This window comes from Podarcis tiliguerta (genome assembly GCF_965153285.1).
Source record: "Podarcis tiliguerta genome assembly, chromosome: 6".
NCBI classification, from domain to species: Eukaryota; Metazoa; Chordata; class Lepidosauria; order Squamata; family Lacertidae; genus Podarcis; species Podarcis tiliguerta.
Window position 1 is genome coordinate 50,533,144 of NC_139539.1, and position 19,947 is coordinate 50,553,090.

The 19,947-nt window shown below is 45.2% G+C and overlaps 1 protein-coding gene across 3 annotated transcripts in view; it reads right to left on the reverse strand.

Moving 5' to 3' along the window:
* Positions 1–19,947, reverse strand: part of PTCH2 (patched 2) — a 73,670-nt gene that overhangs the window by 11,417 nt on the left and 42,306 nt on the right. For 2 of the 3 annotated variants that reach the window (XM_083447775.1, XM_083447776.1), the window contains 7 exons: positions 13,375–13,564; positions 13,015–13,084; positions 12,066–12,157; positions 6,551–6,746; positions 3,187–3,308; positions 1,622–1,769; positions 675–1,091 (listed from right to left, as the gene is read on the reverse strand). In XM_083447775.1, coding sequence (XP_083303901.1) covers positions 675–1,091; positions 1,622–1,769; positions 3,187–3,308; positions 6,551–6,746; positions 12,066–12,157; positions 13,015–13,084; positions 13,375–13,564 — 1,235 coding nt within the window. The remainder of the gene's footprint in view (positions 1–674; positions 1,092–1,621; positions 1,770–3,186; positions 3,309–6,550; positions 6,747–12,065; positions 12,158–13,014; positions 13,085–13,374; positions 13,565–19,947) is intronic. The other variant, XM_083447777.1, reaches the window with a different exon arrangement.

Here is a 19,947-nt window from a genome sequence, read left to right on the forward strand (position 1 = left end):
GAGGAATCCCGATTAGAGGAGCACATCCAGGACTTGCTCAAATCCCACATAAGTAGAAACAGGTCTCAGGCTGCAAACTGTGACTGGAAGGCACCACAAATTCTTCCTTTTGCTGTTATACTCAGGCGCTAAATGATTCTCATGTTAACCAAAGTCAGGTTGGTTGGTGACTCTGGCGGGCTTTTGCTTTCTGCTAAAACATATTTGAGTCACCTGCACCTGGTTTATTAGGCTCCTTCCTTGCCTTGCAGGCACCTTAGCTGAGGCTCTCTTTGTGGCATACTCTTAGTCTGTACCTGCCTCGGTACAAATGGACAGTTGTTCTTTTTTAAAAACTCAGCTGCTAGGGAATATACAGTATCGTATATTCCTCTGGAACTTCTGAACAAGAAACAGCATGTAGGCAGCTAGAGTGATATGATTGCTGAAGGCAGCACGATGGCCATTGGAACCTCAGGAACAGCCATGCATCTGAAGGTCATGTGCTCTCTACAACACAGCATCTTCTAATGCCAAGCAGGGATAGAGAGGCAGAACATAACCTCAGCATTGCATAACCTGAGAAATTGATGGAGTAGACAGTTCTCCTGCTTGCTGAGCAAAGAGGAGGGGAAATTGATGGAGAACAAAGGGTGGTCATTAGGGAAGGCAGACCTCTCCAAAATGTGGCCTACCTGGGTCGTGGCTGCATTGAATGAGATTCCTAGCAGAGAACACAGTCCAAGTCCTGCTGCCACGGAAAGGGCAACCAGAAGAACCCCAGCCAGGCCCACAGCACCCTGTGATTTGGAACAATCCCAACGCAGCATGGTGACACAGGCATACGCCAGCTGCAAGTGGAGGAGAATGAGACAACAATTAATGAGAAGAAAGGCGAGGATGGAAAAGCTATGCTTTAGTACACAATGGAAGATAAAGGAATAGGAGGGAGGAAGGAGAGGGAAGAAGCTGCTACTCACCATCAGCAGGTACCCGCCAGCCACACGGATGGCGCTCACATCTGAGAAGGATTTCATGATGTCATCGAGCGTGGTGGTGGAGAAGGCATGGATAGTCTGGGAGGAATTCGCAGGGAGGGATTCCTGGGCCAACTGCAAAAAAGCAAGACTCATGAGATACTGGGAGGAGAAGAGTCATCTCAGTGGCTGGGATCCTTCTCACATACATAAATGCATCCACAGGATCCATCTACACGCCAGGCATAGGCATGAAGGCTCACAGGCATGAAGGAGCCTATATGCTGCTATACATGTCATGTAGTAATACCAAGCAAGACAGAAAACTGTACAGGGCCCATAGACTCAATTCAAGAACAACTGGCTATGCTTTCACCCTATAAATTGTTTTCCATGCCATTCTACATGCTCGTAAGCATTCATGGTGGCACCCAACCTTTTGACACTGGCAGATGCATATTTGCATGCAGCCCTACATAATATTCTGCTCCTCGCTGACAGACCTGCATGCAGTTTTGCCCGTTATCTTTCTAGCATCTTCCCTTCCACGCACACACTTTTTCAGCCTTTTGTAGACGCGTTTGTGTCTTCACCCTTGTACACACCTGCATCAAGCAGCCCTGGAGTTCCCACACAGATGCCACAAACCAACCTGTCCATCTCACCTCAACAAACTCCCGCTGCCAGGCCTCCAGCACAGCAGCTGCCTTCTCCTCACTCCAGCTGATGTCGTGTATCTCATAGTCATCCCGGTAGTGCTCAAAGAGCTGTCGTGGGCTCATCAACAGGAACATGCTTTGTAGGGCTTCGGCTCTGCAGGAAACAGAAGCTGGATGAGAGACAACCCTTCTACTCACAGTCAAGGAGGTAGCACTCCCTTCAGCTCTGGAACTAGAGCCTTTAGGCCCCATTGCTCCCCCACTGCCCAGGCTCAAGGCAGAAACCAAAAGCCTGATTTCTGCTTTCTTTATCTCACAGTCAGCCCTCATTCTGTGCACAGTTCTTTCACAAGCCTACTTATGGGGCTTTTTTCAATTGAAACAGGTGCCTAGCCACCCCTATCAAAAAGGTATGCAAAAGGTATGCATGCCATGCCGATCAGCTGCCATGGAAAACAAGTCACTGACTAACGTTCCACACAAAACATGAGAAAAACCAATAGGCTTTCCCAGCAGACCTGTGATTATAGCAGATGATTTGCATAGAAAGTTCACCATGTATACATCCCAATCTATACACAACAAGAAAAGCCTGCATGTATTGTGTTCTAGAAATGCATGAAAAGAGCTGGAAATGGCTGCAGATGCACCTCCCTATAATATCAGAAGCACATCTCTTTCTTCTGCCTGAGCCTTCCAGCTTTAAAAGGTGAGGATCTTTTCTCCCATTTTCTGACGGCTTCCTTGCATGGGATTTTAAAACCAAAGCAAGGCAATATATAGCAGCAGTAACCCTTGTCCCCAATCTATTGCCCATTCCTTAGCCATTTTTTGCAGCTCTTTGCCTTGTGAGATATGGAAGGGTTCAGAGACACAAGAATTCCCCTCTGAAGAACAATGGTTTTTAAAAGCTGACACCGATTATGACACTGCCCCCACCAGCATGTGGAACGTGGTCCACCATGCCAAAACAGAAGGTATGGCAACCTGCAGAACAGATAACTGCAGGTGCCAGCACAGTGCAGACTTGTGTGGAATCAACTTCCCAATGTGCATTTGAGCCCCTTTCTAGGGTCAGGGCTGCGGATTGCTGCAAGCAGGTGTCTGTGCTGTGTCTTCCAGCATCCACGGCAGCTGGAAGGAATTGGGGTGGGGGGAGGTGGCTTCGGGAGGCAAGGGGTGATGGCAGCCAGAGCTTCAGGGATCAACATAAATCCCATGGCTTAGGAATGCCCAAGCCAGTTGCTCCTAGGGTCAGGTCGCGGACATGCACCCACGAGAATATGAACCTCAGTGGCATCAAGTTACAAGCTGGCTCAGGAGGCAGTTTACTACCACCCCCAACTGTGAAAGGGGTAGCAGCGAGAGTCCAAGCAGTTCCCAGAAGCCACACTGTCCTCTCCCCTCACTATTCAAACACAACATTTATGACTTTGTCCATCCTTTTTAATTGGCCCCGCTTGCAGGGAAAAGCCATCTGCTCTGCATAAAGAATTCCTTAGCTACTGAGTTATTCCTGGCCAAAGACCTCTGACTTGACAGGCACACACACCACACAAACACACACTTACCCCTGCAGTTTGCCCTGGGAATCCTTCACAGTGCCACCCAGGATCAGTTCCTCTTGCCAGTGCATGTATTTTCGTGAGAAGCCATGGCAGCCACCTGTGAGCTCTGAGGGGATGTCTGGTTCCTGGTGGAGACAACAAGAATGGAATGTAAAATAGCAGCATAAACTCCAGACATAAGCACAGGTATTTTAGATGCATATTAAGGACACCACTATAGCCCCATCTCCTGCTTTTCATGGAGGAAGAGGTATCTTTGCACACTTCTGACTTGTGCACTGTGTACATTTACTACTACTACTACTACTACTACTACTACTACTACTACTACTACTGAAGCAGAACTGTTCTGCTTAAGACTAAGGGATTATGTGCTATAGCCCTGACTAGCTGGCTAATAAAACAAAACCCAGCTGTTATGGAAAGCAAGGGCAAATGTTGCTCCTCTGCAAATGTCACATGTAAAAAACAAAACAAAACAAAAACCACACACACACACACACAGACATGAAATTCTCAGTAGGACAGGCAGCCTGCTCTAGCAGACGGAATATTGAATCTGAGTGACCCAAACAGGTTTAAATTCCTGCTCAACCATGAATTCATTGAACACTTTGGAAAAGTCAACATTTATTAGCTTCAGTTTTGCATCCAATAAATGGAAATAAAATAGTGAAAAAAATGTAAAGCACTTTAGACATTAACCATGCTACTGGAACAATCCATGTCACTATAAACAAAACAAAGAATATTTCCCATTATTCCGTAACACTATTCCAGCATTCTGTCACATCCAGGAGTGACCAAGAAATTGAACCTTATAGGGAACTATACAAATAGGAACAGGATTAATTCTCACTGGCTGGAGCTGGTGTAGCCCAAACACCAATGAGGTGCCCAAGTGAATAGCTGACATCCTCTTCTGTGGAGAAAAGCAAAGTTCTGCCCTTTGGGACAATGTTGGACTGGGGGCTAAACCTGCCCTCCAGTCATGACCCTGGGTGGTCAGTCCCTTGCTGATAGGGACCCTACATACACATATGCCCTTGAAAGGAAGACAACAGGCAGAAGCTCTCTTTTAGCAAACACCACATACGTAAACATAATAATATTGCATATTCTGCTGGTTAACAATAATGGGCAAGGCTTGAGATCCTCTCTGGAAATAATCCATTCTGCTCCTAGCTATGTAACCTCACATCTGACAACAATAATCTAGATTTCAGTTCAGTGACATTGGCCTGGAACAATTAAGAAGGTTTACTAACAACTGTCAGAATAACTACTCCTTGGAGCAGCCTGATGCCTCCCTGATTGCCGAGGATGGAAGACGGCGACATGCCATATGGCATTGCCACCATTATCATAATGCCTGGAACCCTGAGACATAATAAATCACACAATCTCTATGCAGGGAAAGCAAGCAGAGCTAAAGAGATCTGATAGATTCTAGCTTTTATGTGACAGTGCTCCATATCGGTTCTCCCCTGGTCTAGGTATTCTCATAGAATGAGGACCCAAAATCAGTCTGGCTCTGTTGCCCTGTAATCACCAGTGAGTCACCCACACAGTCATAAGACAAGCATCAAGCAATGGGAAAAGCAGGAAAATTCCTATCACCTTGTAAGCTGGAGGACAGCACTTTCATAAAGCATGCCAATCATGGCTTCACATTCTATCTATCATCTATATCTATCTATCTATCTATCTATCTATCTATCTATCTATCTATCTATCATCTATCTATCTATCTAATCTAATCTACCTTGCAAAGCAGCAGTGCCAAATTTTCAGCCAACAAGGATAACAACAACAACAACAACAAGCAGCCCATTTGGACAATACCAGATGGATGAATTCAATTCAGCTAATGCTTGATAATATTTATCCATCTAAGAGAAATATAAGAAGTCTCGGTATTATATCAGGCAACTTATATGCTTTTCTGCATATAAATCATAGTGTCTATTTGCATTTGATTGAGGAGTTTGCAGAATCCATTCTGACTATATCATCCTGTGTGCGCGTGTGCTTGCCCACAGGCACACTGGGTGTTCCCTTCAATCCTACAGGCATCTCCTTCCTGCTCCTGTGGTGGCAGCGAAAGAAACTGGATAGCCATAATGATAACAGTCTGGCTTTCAAGCCAGGAAATGTGGAATTATGGCTGCAACTCCATCCTCCCGCTCCTTGTGCTTGCCCTTGGTCATATGTGCTCCGTGTGTGTACGCACACACTGCTCTCCCCCCCCCCCTCCACCTTCCAAAAGCTCCGAAGCTGCCATCTGTTCTGGGACACATTCCAACTATGACCACCTGCTGGTGAGCACTTGCACTGCGTCTGCCTGGATCAGCACCATCATTCCTGCCTGTGCCTCTCTGGCACGCTGCCTTGCATTCCACATCTCCCCACACTCCTGGACACAGAAGGGCAAAGCTAACCAAATGGGGGACCCCACAGAGAATCCAGCCTTTTGGGGCACACGGTGCCTGAAAAGAGGTCCCTAGCTCCAACAAGACACAAGGAAGCTATTCTGTTGCTGTGCACATGTGTTACAATCTGAAGAGCTCTGTGACTTCATCGAGCCTCCTCCCCACCCCTCCCAGAGTCCAGGCCAGAGAATCAGCTCTACTTTTTGTAGCCAGAATGTTCATTTACTTTGGCTACATCAGTCTTATGTCATGGTATTTAGTGTGTACCTTGCACGGGTGCCAACTTGAATAAAATAAGCCCCACCCTGCATAATCGATCACAAGATGTGGCATGCACACACCATTTGAATGGCAATGCCCATCAACTTGGGGGGGATCCCTCAAATATTTTATTGGGAGGGCAAAGGAGTTGGCTCCTATGGTATCTTGGCTACAGGTATCTTGAAGCAAAGGTTGCATTGTGTGTGCAGCTGTCCAACCTGTCTTAGTGCATCTCTTAATGTCAGATCTATACACCCATAAAATGGAACTCTCCTCCTTAGGAACATAAGATGCTGCTTTACATGAATTCAGTCCACTGGTCCATCTAGCTCAGTTCTGCCAAAGTTGATTGACAGTGGCTCTCCAGGGTTTCAGACAGGAGTCCCTTGCAGCCCTACCTGGAGATGACAGGGACTGAATCTGGCTCTGCTTGCATGCAAAGCATGTGCTTTCTTACAAAAATATTTATTATGTGTTGAAAGCTAGATAAAGTTCCAAATGTTTTATTGCTAGAGAGTATGCCATTGTATGAGCTGTCATCTGCAGTGTGAAGAACAGTCAAGACATACAGATTTACCCCCTTGTATACTGTTTGAAAGAATTCATTTTCTCATTTACATATGCATTTGGGAAATACACTGAGTAGTTGGGGAACATGCCTGGCTTAAACCCACCTGCCGGCTTTGGCTGTTGGGGGCACTTGTAGGACACTCAGGGTCAAAGGGATCAAGACAAGGCCGCTCCATATAGGCCTGGCCAACCTCTGCCTTATGCAGCATCTCCTTGAATCCTTCCAGCGAGGCAAACTGACCCAACTCCTCCATCAGTTGAATGGGGTCTAAGTTAGTCCACTGGATATCGCGCCGGCCCCTACAGAGATAAAATATGGGTTAACAGGGAAAGAAAAGTATCCAGATAGCATCACTTATTCCTATTACAGATTATATTAAACGGATGATTTTAAAAGGAGGCTTGTAAATTCATATATGTGTAAGTAGGCAGGCAACTACATTTTTTGGTAGGCTAGTAATTTGTGTGAATATTTGCAATGCTAAACCTGACCATATGTCTGGGCTGTAGCAGACTTATGCAGCAATGCATACTTGAGCAGCTTTTATTTTCCTTTGGAGCAATAAAGAGGCTAGAGAAGGAACGTGGACTTGTCCCCCAAGAAGGAAGATCTCTGAACACACACACACCACATACTAGGTCTGGCCATAATTTGAGTCCATTTCCCTTGTCCTGTGTTCTACTGCTTCTCCCTTGCATGCAGAGCCCTGGCTCTCCCAGCACTGGCTCTATCAAGATGTTAGCACGCTGGCGTTAATTGCCCTGACTGGCTGCACAAGACTCATTTAGGGGGTGGGAGGGGTCTGCTCAGTGCTGATATAGGGCTTCATTCCTTTTGTTCCCGTGCATAACAGGATCAGGCATGCTGCTTTCATTTGGCATCTGGTTTAGAGTGCCAGCTCCAGAGGATCTGGACAGTGCCTCCTCTGGGAGCACCAGAGCTGTGTGCGTGCCGTAGGCTGGGCTCATGTGCATGTAGGGGCATCAGGGTGTATTCCAGAAGCAAAAGAGAATCTTTCAACAAAAGCTGGAAAGGGAAGAGGGGTATTTTCCATGCACAACACTTGGCCCGATGCATTTATGCACAGGGATGTACACAGCAGTATAATTTGTTATGTGCATATTTTATTCTTTCTCTTTATATGGATGTCTAGATAATATACACATATTGAAAAGGCTTCTTGATGGGAGAAAAGGCATTTTGCTTTTGCCCAAACAAAAAGGGTAACCCTTGTAACATGCAACTTATTTAATGAGCAAGTGTGGAAGGATCTATCCCAGGAAGGCTTCATCTCCAACCATTGCAATGACATATCTGTTGTACTACAGAGGAAAGGTCACATCCCCTGAAAATGTAGTACTAGGCCTAGAGTTTCCCTACCCACCAAAGAAAGGGCAAATTGTGCCAAGTTCTGCCCAACATTATCTCGAGACAGTAAATTTCACAAGAATTTTGTGAAAACTCCATTATTTGGTCACTTTCCAGTTTCGCTGAAAATGTTGCTTGGCTTCACACTGTGAGAAAGGGTCAGTGACCCACCAAAATGAGTATCTGGGGCTAGGAGAGAAGAACCACTGAGACAAGATATTCAGAGAACTAAGCCCAAGCAACTTGCACGACTGCTTCTGGCAACATATAAAGTACTGGCAAAGGTCAGAGAAGAGGCAATAAGAATGGTTCCAAAGGCCACAATGAGCCATAGAGGTTAGTTTTATCTGTATAAAGTACGAGGGAGTTGCTTAGGAATTAATTCCAGCTCTAGACAGATAGGAATACAGTTTAGCAGAAAGGGGAATCGCCTTTAAGGGATCTCAGATTATAGTAAACTTTCCAAATGGGCAACTTTTAGAGGGGCAAATCCTCTGCTTGGTCTGACAAGAGATTAACTGATAAAAGATATTTCCCTAGACCAGTACCTGTTGGAAAGGGTGGAGGTTTTGAAACTTCATAGAGTAGAATTTGACAGTGAACTCAATTAGCCAGTATATTGTAATTGATCCAGGCTTTGTGTCACATTCTCCGAGATCAAGGTTATAGCTACAATCCAAACAAATCCTGGCATCTTGTTTCAGGTCTGATTATATCCAGCAACTCTCCTCCACTGCCATTCATGCAGCATCTTCCTAACATGACAGAAGCAAATTTCTAACAAGAGGCCTATGTCCAAAAAGCAGGGCAAGTGAGAGCTGTGGCCCAGGGAGATTCATGAGGACCATATATAGAGGCCTGGAGGGCTGAATCAGGTCCCTGGGCCAGAGGCTCCCCATCTCTGCTTTAAATGCTGTAAACAACAACAACCCTGAGACTGGAGCTACAGTTCCACTGACGCCACTCACTCTTCCACTGGTGTTCTCATGCATTCTTGTCTTCAACTTCCTGTCATGGAGTGGTTGCATCATTGAGGCCACAGAAGCAAGGGAAAGTGGCAAGGCGACTGCAGTCTCCCTCAGTGCCTTGATATAATCTTAGCAACTGTACTTCTTCCCAGTGGATTGGAGGTAGAGACAATCCTGCTCACATAGCCCCGGAGTAATTAGCCCCTAAGTTTCTGGGTCTATAAGAGCTCTGCAGCAAGGAAATTTGCCAGGTATGATTTTCCATGTTCATTTCCCCATTCTAATGGGAGAATTTGTTCTTGTTCCTGTTGTGCAGTCATTAAAATCGGAGGAGCTTGTCCATGCAGGATCAGGGCCTGAAGATCTACATGCTCTACTCTCAGAGCCTATCAAATTACTGAAAGCCTTGATAGGCAAAGCTTGTCTTTCTAGAGAGCTGGCTGCTAGGGATTTTTTCTGTCTCTCCACACAAGTTTGTAGCCAAACAAACCAAAATAAGTTGAAGAAGGGGGGGGAAAGTGGTTGGATATGAAGAAGGGAGTTGCAGCATTTTGTCCTTTCAGCTGGAATCACAAAGCAAAGTCTATTTTGCTTGCTATTTTCTTTTTTTAAAAACAGAAGGAAAAAGCAAAAGATGTGGAAAGCAAGAAAGCAGGGGCAGGGAAAGTCTTGTCATGCTCGGAGCAGAATCACTCTCCAATCATTCATGAACCCCCAGGTCCCAAGAAGGTTCCTCCTTGCCTGATTCCCACATTCCAAACAGCCCAGCTCCTGCTCCCAAAGAGAGCTTCTTTTATCTGCTGTTTCTTGCTTCACTGAGCCAAGTCGGGCCCTTTTGTTTTTCCATAGATTGCTGCCCTTTGTTCTCCCAAGTTTTCTCTCCCTTTGCGTTAAAAGGAGGGGGGGGGGAGAGAGAGAGACCCTCAGCTGAACTGAAGCGGAAGCTGGACCTGAGGAAAAGACTCCCCCATTCCAGCCACTGACAAGAAAACTTTGGGACGTGTGTGTGTGAAATTTCTGAGCGGTGGAGGAGGGGGGTACGAGAGTCATTATAAATAAACAAGGAACCCAAGAGACTGGATACAGAAAGTAAGGGAGCAAGGACATGACGTTTCATGGAAGAATCTAGGAAGAGCAAGAAAACCCCCAGGCTTCCTTGCCAACTGCCCTGGTTTGCACATGAGTCTGAGCTGTTATGCAAAGTGTGTTCTTAAAACCCCATATTTCATCTACTTTAAAAAAGGGAAAGAAAAGGGAAGCTTGAAAGCACCCCAAAGTCTCAAATTCTGTAACCTTTAGCTCTCCTTTGGGGGGGTGTGCTTAAGAGTAACTCTCCATTTTGTTCAGTGAATCACCCTGCAAATAGCACCCAACATTTGTATGAGATAAACTCAGTGAGATGAAACAGACCCTGTTCCCTTAAAAAAACAAAACCCCACACCTTGCATTTGTGCTGCTCCCGAGTTCAACGGAAAACACTTCACCCTATCCCAACCCTTATTCTTGGCAGTTTGATATTAAAATCCCTCCCTCTTTTAATTTTTCTGAAATCTGTTTTCTCCTCCCTCCCTCCCTGTCCCCTTTCTCTCAGCAGCAGGCTGAATAAAGCTACTATTCCATTTGTTGGGCAACTTGGAGCTTTCAAAGTATCATTAGCATGAGAATACGTGGTGTTGCCGTTTGCTGACAAAGCATAAGTCTCCAGGGCCCCTTATGGACAAACACACTTGTAAACAGAAAGAATGCTGGCTATTGTTCCTGGCCCTCCCTCCCCCAGTGCCTCCAGTGGGGCTGGTCCCCACATCTTTACCCTCTCTCCCCCTCCATCCCCCATTTTGTACACCTTAATAGAAACATAATTACGAGGCAGCAGGAGCAACAAAACAAAGCAATTGGCCCCAAAGTAGAAACTTAGGGGAGGGGGTAGGAGACTAGAGAAAGCGTTTTCCCTCTGGTTAGGAAGTGGGACAGGGAGAAACTGCTGGGGCTGTGGACCTATTCCCAAATTCTGTGGGGGGGCAGGCTGGAGGATGTGAGACTATCCTACCACCCACTAACTGTTACCACCCCCCTCCCTAATGTGGCATTGCAGAACAAGGTGGGGGGGGGTGTAAGCAAAATCCCCTTGACCATGCCGTGGTGGAATAGGTAAGAAGAGAAAAGCTGTAGTATTATGGTGGTAACTGGCAAATTATGCTATTCTACAGCAGATGGACATTACTCTCCTTCCTGTGCCACAGGTGCCACTTTAATAGTATATGTGCCACTGAAAATGAGAACTATGTTTCCGTTTCCCCAAACAAGCACGCTGAAAACATACTGAAAGGTAGGTAAGTAACCTTGGAAGCACCAGATACAGGAAGGAAGCTTGTCCACAGGTGCCAAGCAAGCCAAGCAAGAAACCCAATTATTAGGCAAAGATCCTATCGCTTATTAGTACAGGAAAATTATGAAGCCACAAAGTGTTTTTGCAACCCCTCCTCCTCCATCATCAGCAGCTATGCTTTCTAACAATGCCTGCCATGGGCAATCCAGCCTGCAGACCTTAAAAGCAAACAGGTAACTCCAGCTCTGACTTAGTGGTAAAAGAGCATTATTGACAAAACACAAAAAGATGCCAGCATCTTTTTGGGCAGGCTCATGTACATTCCTTGTCATGACTGGTTCTTCCTCTACTCCTTATTCTTGACCAGTGACTGCAGGCAAACATTCCTGCTACATTCAGATGTCTTTCTCCTTGTTGGGACCTTGCTTAGCTGCAAATAAGAACTGGGACACTGTACGAGAGGTTAAGAGCTTGAGGTGTGATGTCTGAGCTGGAAATCCCCAATTCAAATCTCAGCTCATCCACCAACACACTGGGATGCAAGAACCTTTAGTAATGCCTTCTTTAATACTGAAAGAATAGGACTACCTTAAAAGTTTGTTATATTTATTATTGTGTTTAGTGAGGGAAGTGGAAGTGCTTTGGGCACTTTAAGAAAATGCTAAATGATCATACTTCACATTCTGTGAAAGAGCTTGAAAGCACTCTCAAATAGCTGAGGGGGGCTCAGATAGAAGACAGTGTGTGAGAGTGTGTATGTGTAAAGACAAGCATACTTCCTAAAGCCCAGATAAGTCTGTGGAATAGGGAACAGAGGAGAAATAGCTAAAAGCATGTCAGGTCTCAATCCCTGTGCTGGATACATGCTTAACTTACAGACAGCCTTCTACACAGACATGGCCTCACAGGCCAATCAGAGCAGGGCAGAAAAGTACACCTGAAAAACAGGTACTCACGGGAGGTAAGCGGAACCCCCTTGCAGCTTGGCACCATCCCAAAAGCAGTCCAGTGGGGTCACGATAACACAAGGAAAGAGCTTCTCGATCATCTGGGAATGACAAGAGCCACAGTCACAGAGGAAAACCACAAGTTCATCTTTCCAGTTCTCTTCTGCTCTCTTTGTCCCTTACCTTCCTTGACCGGCCCAAATGCTCACATAATTTTACTGCAGGTGGGACTACCCTCTCTACAACCAGTGTCCTACTGCAACTTAACTAACCTTGTCTCCCCATTCTCTCCCTTGCAGCCTTTTGGAACAGTGAACGGCTTTGGGAACCAAAGAGTACCATCCCAAATACAAGCCCTCAATCCGAACAGATCCCAGATATGAGAACCTGGAAGACCTGTCCTAGCCAAACGGGCTACAGTGGGCCACGGGAAGTCCTCACTCTGAGGATACCTGTCTAAGGGGACAGCAGTCTCTTGCAACCGAGGCATGCAGGATGTAAAACCCTTATCACCAGAGGTCAGGCACTGCTGAAAGCAGTTGAGGATAAAATAGACTTTCCTCTTTATACTCCCCCAGCATATGGCTGGAAGGGAAATAAAGCCTCATAGTTAGCTCTTATCTCAGATACACAGGAGTGATTGTAACCAGGGTTAGGGGTCTAGCAAAAAGAAGCATGTCCAGTCTATGCAGAAATGTCCAAGTCTCTGAACCCAGAAGGGTGCTTTGGGAAGCTGCTCCTTTGTAACACCATCCTTTTTTAAAGATTCCACCCTATCCCCATAGCAACCTGGATATCCTCTCTAAGACCCACCCCATTCTCTAGCCAACCAGCTAGACCCCAGGGAATTATTTATGCCATCTAACAAAGAGATTTTCCCCAGCTGATCTACCTAATTTCTATGGGTTTTAGTGCAACCCCTGTCCCTGCAGATGCATGCATTCCCTTGGCAACTCACCCGTGCAATCATTCCATTCTCAATTATGGGGACACCTGACTTGTAGCATATTTTGTTGAGATCCCAAGACCTGAAAGAAGAAGCAGAGGCAATGAATGTAAAAAAAAAGTCAGAAGAATTGCTGGAAAGAGGAATGTTAACTAAATGGAAGCTGCAGAGGCAATGTACCTCTGAGTAACAGGTGCTGGGCACAAACATTGGGGAAGGCCATAACCTTCATGCTCTGCTTGTGAGCACCCAGAGACACCTGAAGATTGATAGAAACTGAATGCTGGACTAGATAGATCCTCATCTAATCCATCATAAAAAGTGTATGTTCTTCTTATGAGAGTAACATAGATTTTCCAATTTGATACTCACTTTCCGTAAAGTAAGACTTGCACTTTGCTTGCAGCCAGAGCAGCTTCAAGATGCATTCCCAAGGCCTCTGGGGTCAGGATGTTTTCACCTTCCCGTTTGGGCGTTTGTATCAGCATCTGGGGTGTGTACAGAGACTCTTCTCCTAGCTTTTCCTTTGTGTACCGGAGCTCCTGGCTGACACGGCTGCCCTCTGGAGGGAAAGGGAAAGAAACACTGGAGTTAATATACCTCCCACTTACCTCTGTCCTCTTACTTGGCTCTTCGCTTATTCACATGAGAGACCCTAGAACTGAGAAGAGGCCCACAGGGGAACATCATGCAGTCTGGTCTTCCCTTTAACACATGTATTCTTCTTCACATTATCATGGTTAAAAGAATACAGTTCCCCAACCCTTGGAAGATTTAACTAGTAGACTGATGACTCCAATCTGTGTTAGTTGTCTAATTAATTAAAACAAATTAAAAGACACAGAGAAGTGTTGTGCTTGATCACATATAGTATCTTTAAAACATAAAACAAAATGCAGCTGCAGAGGTAGAAGTGAGGAGGGGCTCCAGATGGAGTGATATTGCTTGATATGCTCCCCACCCACAAGCAAAATCCTACTGGAGAGGAGGCAGGTGTTCAGCAACTTGCAAAGAGTGGTTTTACTGGGGGGGGGGCAGGGACACAACTGTTGGAGGGAAAGGGCTAAGAACTGCCTCCCCCACAGTCTTCCTCTGTAATTGCAGCTTCTGGGACTGTATTTTATTTTTGAAAAAGAAAGGGAAAGGGCAAGTGGAAGGAGAAACTACATATTGAGAAGCTGCTACCACCACAGAGTGCTATAGTTTTTTGTCTGCCAGAGGAAGTTGCCCACTGTAACTGACCTGGTGCTCTAGAAGCCACAATAAGAAGTACAGTATATAAATATGACTAATGTAGTCAGTATATTAAAAACTGAAGGGGAATAACTTTGTTTGCCCCTTATAGCTTTGAGTGGGATGAGTGAACTAATAATGCCAAGGGCAAATTCACTGTGCCCCAAGCTTCCAGTCTGAAGAATGCCCCAATGGTAGCTTTGCTACAAAATCGTGCAAGTTGTGGAGGAAGTTGCCTGCCTGCCACAGAACCGCTGTATATAGCAAAGGATTCTGGGAAATATTCTACAGCGCATACTCAGTTCAGTCATAGTAATGCCCAAGCCTGTTGAGCCTCACATCTGTACAAAGTGAAAGTACACCCTAGCACACACAAGCTTCTGTGGCTGCACATTGCAGAAGATAGGAAGTTAAACGCACAAAGGTGACTTTCAGAGACATTTGTTTGCCGTGGTTAAACTTCTCATTGAGGAATATTGCACAAGTGTCTTCATAAAATTTTATTTATAAAGTTAACAACGGATATATCATTTGGAAATTGACATTGAATTTACATTGCTTCAGTATTTTGTTAAGTAATTTGTGTTATAAATTTAAACCATCTTTATGTTCATTGTGCTTTTTTCAAGGGATTATATCTGAGCACTCAAAGCAACCTCACAAAAACAAGTACAATTTCCACACTTCTCCAGGGGGAAATCCATGGCAGTTAAACCAATTTCATACTTGTTTGAGTCTATAGTGTAGATATTCCCTTAATCATCCTTAAAATAAGCATGTGAAGTTGTCACTATTTCCATTTTGCAGATATAGAGACACAGGCTGAGCGACTGATTACTGAACCCAAAGACAAATTCTGTTTTGACTACAATCTCCCATTTTCAAGCCATTGCAGAAGACTCTCAACGTTTGGCTTCAGGCTTATGGGGCTAATGACAACATAGCTGTCTCTTGAGGGTCAGAATCCAAGAAACACCAATGCATTCTAACATTTTCTTGATTTTCCCAACTCCTTTTCTTCTAAACGTGTGTAGACATATCTGTCTTTAACTGGTTTAATACATGTTGCCTCTCTCCAGAAAACACCACAAATTGCAATTCCCAGGATAACTGTATTTGATGGCGGCAGCAGCAGGGATGGGGAGGAGGAAGGAGTAATGACAGCTAAACTGGGGCAAAACCAAAATAAGTTTGTGACACAGGTATGTCTTATGGCAGCAGCTGTGGAGCACAACAAATGGAAGGTTCATAATATGTACAGTAGGGTGCTTGCCATTACAGTAACTCCCAACTATTTGACTCTAGTACAGCGTTCCTCAATATGGTGTCCTCCAGGTGGTTTGGACTAAAACTCCTATCAACTCCAGCCAGCCTGAGCAATGGTCAAGGACGATGAGAGTTGTAGTCTATAAAAATATATGGGTCAAACCATCGCAAGATGTGCTGAAATTTTGGGAGGTTGGGTAGTTACAATGGAATGGTCTTGTGGGTGGAGTGCTGATTTTTATTTATTTATTATTATTACTTTGTCAAAATAAAAAATAAAATTATCTTTCTATCTGATGGCGCCCCAAGTGGGAGGAAGAATGCTCTACAGGATAGCCTATCCAAATATTGTTCATATTAAAATAAAAAACATTTTCCACATATTATCTTTTCCTTCTCAAATAATCTGGCTCACCTTATTTTTAACAGAAGCAGAAAATGAGGACATAAAAACCACATATTCCACAGCCTGATAATTCTCTTGCTTATTGGTGCTTCTCCCGCTCCATCATTCTGGGTTCTTCATCATAAATTATATTTCTCAAACTTGGTAAGAGAGAGTTTGTGTAGACATTTTTACTACAAGCTCGCTGCTGAGCTCAACAATTCTATCCTGTCCTGCTATTTTGTCACTTTTTGTAAGTATAAATTCTTCTTTTAATACTTCGTAGCTGTTGATTTTTATAAATATATATATATAAACCCAAGCTGATTGACAGGCATGCTTTTGGTTTCCACGCCCCTCTCCCCAAAGGAACAGCTGGGATGCCAATGAGGGAGGAGGCTATGCCAAGGAACACAGGGAGGGGACAGACACTCTGCGTCTGTCCGAGATGGGAAGAGCTGGGAGGGAAGCATCAGAGGCAGAATCCAAACCATTCCAGGCTGTTTGGGAGGCAAGGCACCAGGAGTCATGCTGAGCTCTGCTGATCTTGACTAGGCCACCCAGGAGAGAAACCACACGTACAACCAGAATGTAGAGGAAGGGTGGGGAACACATTCAGGCCAAACTTTGAAGCCACAGGCGAAGATGGATCCCAAAAATTAGAGGAGTCCTTCATCAGACGGTCTTTAAGTACAAAGCCTCTTTTTAAACAAGTGCCAGGAGATGGTTTTGTGCCATGTGATGGCCAGGACAGAAATATGCAGAGAGAGAGAGAGACCCTCTCAACAACCTTGTTCTTGTCACTGCCCAGGATGAGTGATAGTAAGAAGTGGACACTGGGAGCCTTATTTATTTATTAACAACGTTCGGAGCTGAAATGACAGTACATCTGCAAGTGTTGTGAAGAAGGGAAGAGAGGGAGATATTCCTTGTAATTAGGGTTAATTTGGAACAGGACAATCTGAAGCTTCAAAGGGGAATGAGGAAGCCTCAAATTCCAACACCCTAATTAACCAGGGAGCAACATGAAAAGACAAGGCAAAATGAGAGAAGCTGCCAAGTATGCTTTACATGGGGCACTCTCTTGTCTGATGGGGAGGGCGTTAAACTTAGGTACTGTCACTCTATGTGCCACAGCCTCCCCCCCCCCCCAGCTGCTCCTGCTTAACCCCCCTCCCCTCCACTGAGAGAGCAGCATTGTTTGATACAAAGTTGGGGGAGGGGATTCTGGGCTACAGCGAGGTAGCAACAGTGAGCATGTTAATGAGGAGCCCTATGCAAATTCTTTTTTACTCCAATTAACAAAGGAAGCCCTCTCCTTTTTCATGCAAAGGGTCCCTCTCCCTCCTGATCAAACTCCCAATTGTACTGCTGCTTTGGCTTTGAGTATTAGATTGGATTATCCCTCATTCCACCCCACATGCATTGAACACGTACACACCTCAGATATGCTATATCTCATTCTCACAACCTCCCCAGGAGCATTGAAATATCTCCAGAACAGCAGGGATGAAAACACTGGACCACATCCTTGTAAACATTAAGGTCTTCTTGTACTCAAGATTCCCAGGTTTCTTTAAGGAGAGGCTGCAAGCTCCATCCCATCAGTTGGCCCTTGCACTGTGTGGGGTCCGACAGACTTACACTGCCCCATCTTGCTAGACAAGCCAACTGTGTAGGACACTCCTCCCCTAGCAGGGCCTCTTTGGCTCAGAGGATGCCTCACAGCATGCTCCCAGAAACACTCCCTGTCTCCCCACAGCAGCAGAGCTGGGTACCAACAAGGGCAGCCGAAAAAGCAGAATTGGTTGGGAGCCAAGTGGAGAGATGCCCAGTAACCCAGAGCTGGCTGATCTAGGAACATCCCCACAGCACGTCCGGCAGGACTTGTGTCTAAAGGGCCTAGCCAATTTGCTTTTGCAAAAAGAGTCTGGGTTGCAAGCCTAGTGCAAGAGCATGCCTGGAAGTACCAGTGCCAACAGGGCACTGGAGCAGAGCTTCATAGCGAGGTTATTCTGTGGAAGACTTTATTTCCTGCCACCCTTTCTCATTCCTGAGAAGCCACTCCAAGCCACACCCTGGGATTCATTATGGCATCCTAGTCCTAGTAGATTCCAGAGTGCCGCTTCAGCCTGGCTACATGGTCAACTGCCCTCAAGACAAGGGTCATCTCTTAACCCAGCTGAGAAATGGGTAGCTATGTAACTGAGGAGCAGGGGAGATCAATTACCTGGTGTTGACAAAAGAAACTTATCTCAGTCCTGGGTTGCACATGCTGACACCGTCTCTCCCTTTTCTCTCCCCCTAGGTTCAGCAGAGCCGCTTCCCAGGCAGTGGAACAGGCCTTCAGAATTATCCCCATAATTACAGGCTCTTGGATAAATTGCTGGGCTGGGCACCTCCTCCCTCCCAGCTGGGCCACCCAAATGCAGCCCCCTGCTCTGTTTCCACACCAGCTGGGAGGCCCAAGAGGGCTTCAATTAAAAGAGACAGGATAGGGCTCTCCTCTTAAGGGCCCACCTGGCTTGAGAAAATGTGCGGACAATAAACTCCCCCCCCCCAAGAAAACTCCAACTCTCTTCTAGGGTAAAACCTCCTCTCAACCAATTTAGCGCTACCATACTGCAGTAATCTGTTATTAAAGCTTCATAGTTATTATTATGGATATTTATGGTAGAAGGCAGAGATCCAGCACCAAACACAAAAAAGTAAGAGATAATTTCTTGCCTCAAAGAACTGAAATTTTGGTCTGACTGGGCAAGAGGAAAGTCAGGCCCACAGAAGGAAAGGGACTGGAATTTCTCCAGCCCCACAGCAGGGGCTAAGAAGGGAACAAAACCCTTATGCCCATAGCACCTGTGGGAAAACATCACCCCATAGACTGAACAGAAAGAATAAGGGTGGCAAGTGAGCAGCAGACAAAGCTCTTGAGAGAATCCCTTCTCAGAGCCTTTGAAGACATTAAAAAGCCCAGCGTTTATTCAAAGCAGGATGCAAAAATACAATATCCTGTCTCCAAAGCAATTCATAGTAGTTTTGCTGTGGACATAGTTTTGTTGAAGGAGGTGACTCACCCACCACTTAGTAATAAATACATAAAGGCATCCTAAAGAGGGTGTTGCTGCAAAGGGGGCATTCCTTGCTAACATGCTGGAGTAGTTAAAAGGGGGGGGGGCAGGGCCCAAGCATGTGGGCAGAAGTGGGCAGAAGTGGGACAGTGACTTTCCCCCTGGTGAAAACAGCAGCCGGGAGGTCAAGGCCACAGCAGGGACAAAGACAAAGGGTAAAAGGTCCTACCTTCACATTGCTACCCCAAACAGGACACCCCACCCACAGGTAAAGAAAAGCACACACAAAAGCCACTTATATAGTTAACACAATGGCTTCGCTTGTGTCAAAGAGATATACACCCTTTTACATAAGATGCTCTCTCATGAGCCACAACTTCCAGAGTTCCTATGTTCCTGCTGACATTTCCTGTGCACACTCAAGAGAATCCAACACTGTTGCTGTTGTTTTAAAAATTATTTATACCGTAGTTTTCAGTTATTCATCTACTTTAATTGTATACTCTTATGAAATTGCAGGTTATTACAATAATCCTGCCAATGTCCTTATCTGTTTACAATTTGTTTGTAAATATTTAATAAACCATTTCCATTCTTTTATAAAAAGTTTGTTATCTTGATTTCTTGTTTTTTCCAGTAAGTATAGCCATGTCTGCAAAGTCCATAAGTTTTGGTATCCATTCTTCTTTCATCGAGACTTCTTATTCCTTCCATTTTTGGTCAAATAACATTTTTGCTGCTGTAGTCGCATACATTAATAAATTTCTATACTGTTTAGGTAGCTCTATCCCATGGATAGGCAAACTAAGGCCCCGGGGCTGGATCCAGCCCAATTGCCTTCTAAATCCGGCCCGTGGGCGGTCCAGGAATCAGAGTGTTTTTACATGAGTAGAATGTATCCTTTTATTTAAAGCCTCTCTGGGTTATTTGTGGGGCATAGGAATTCGTTCATTTCTCTCCCCCCCCCCCCCCAGAATATAGTCCGGCCCACCA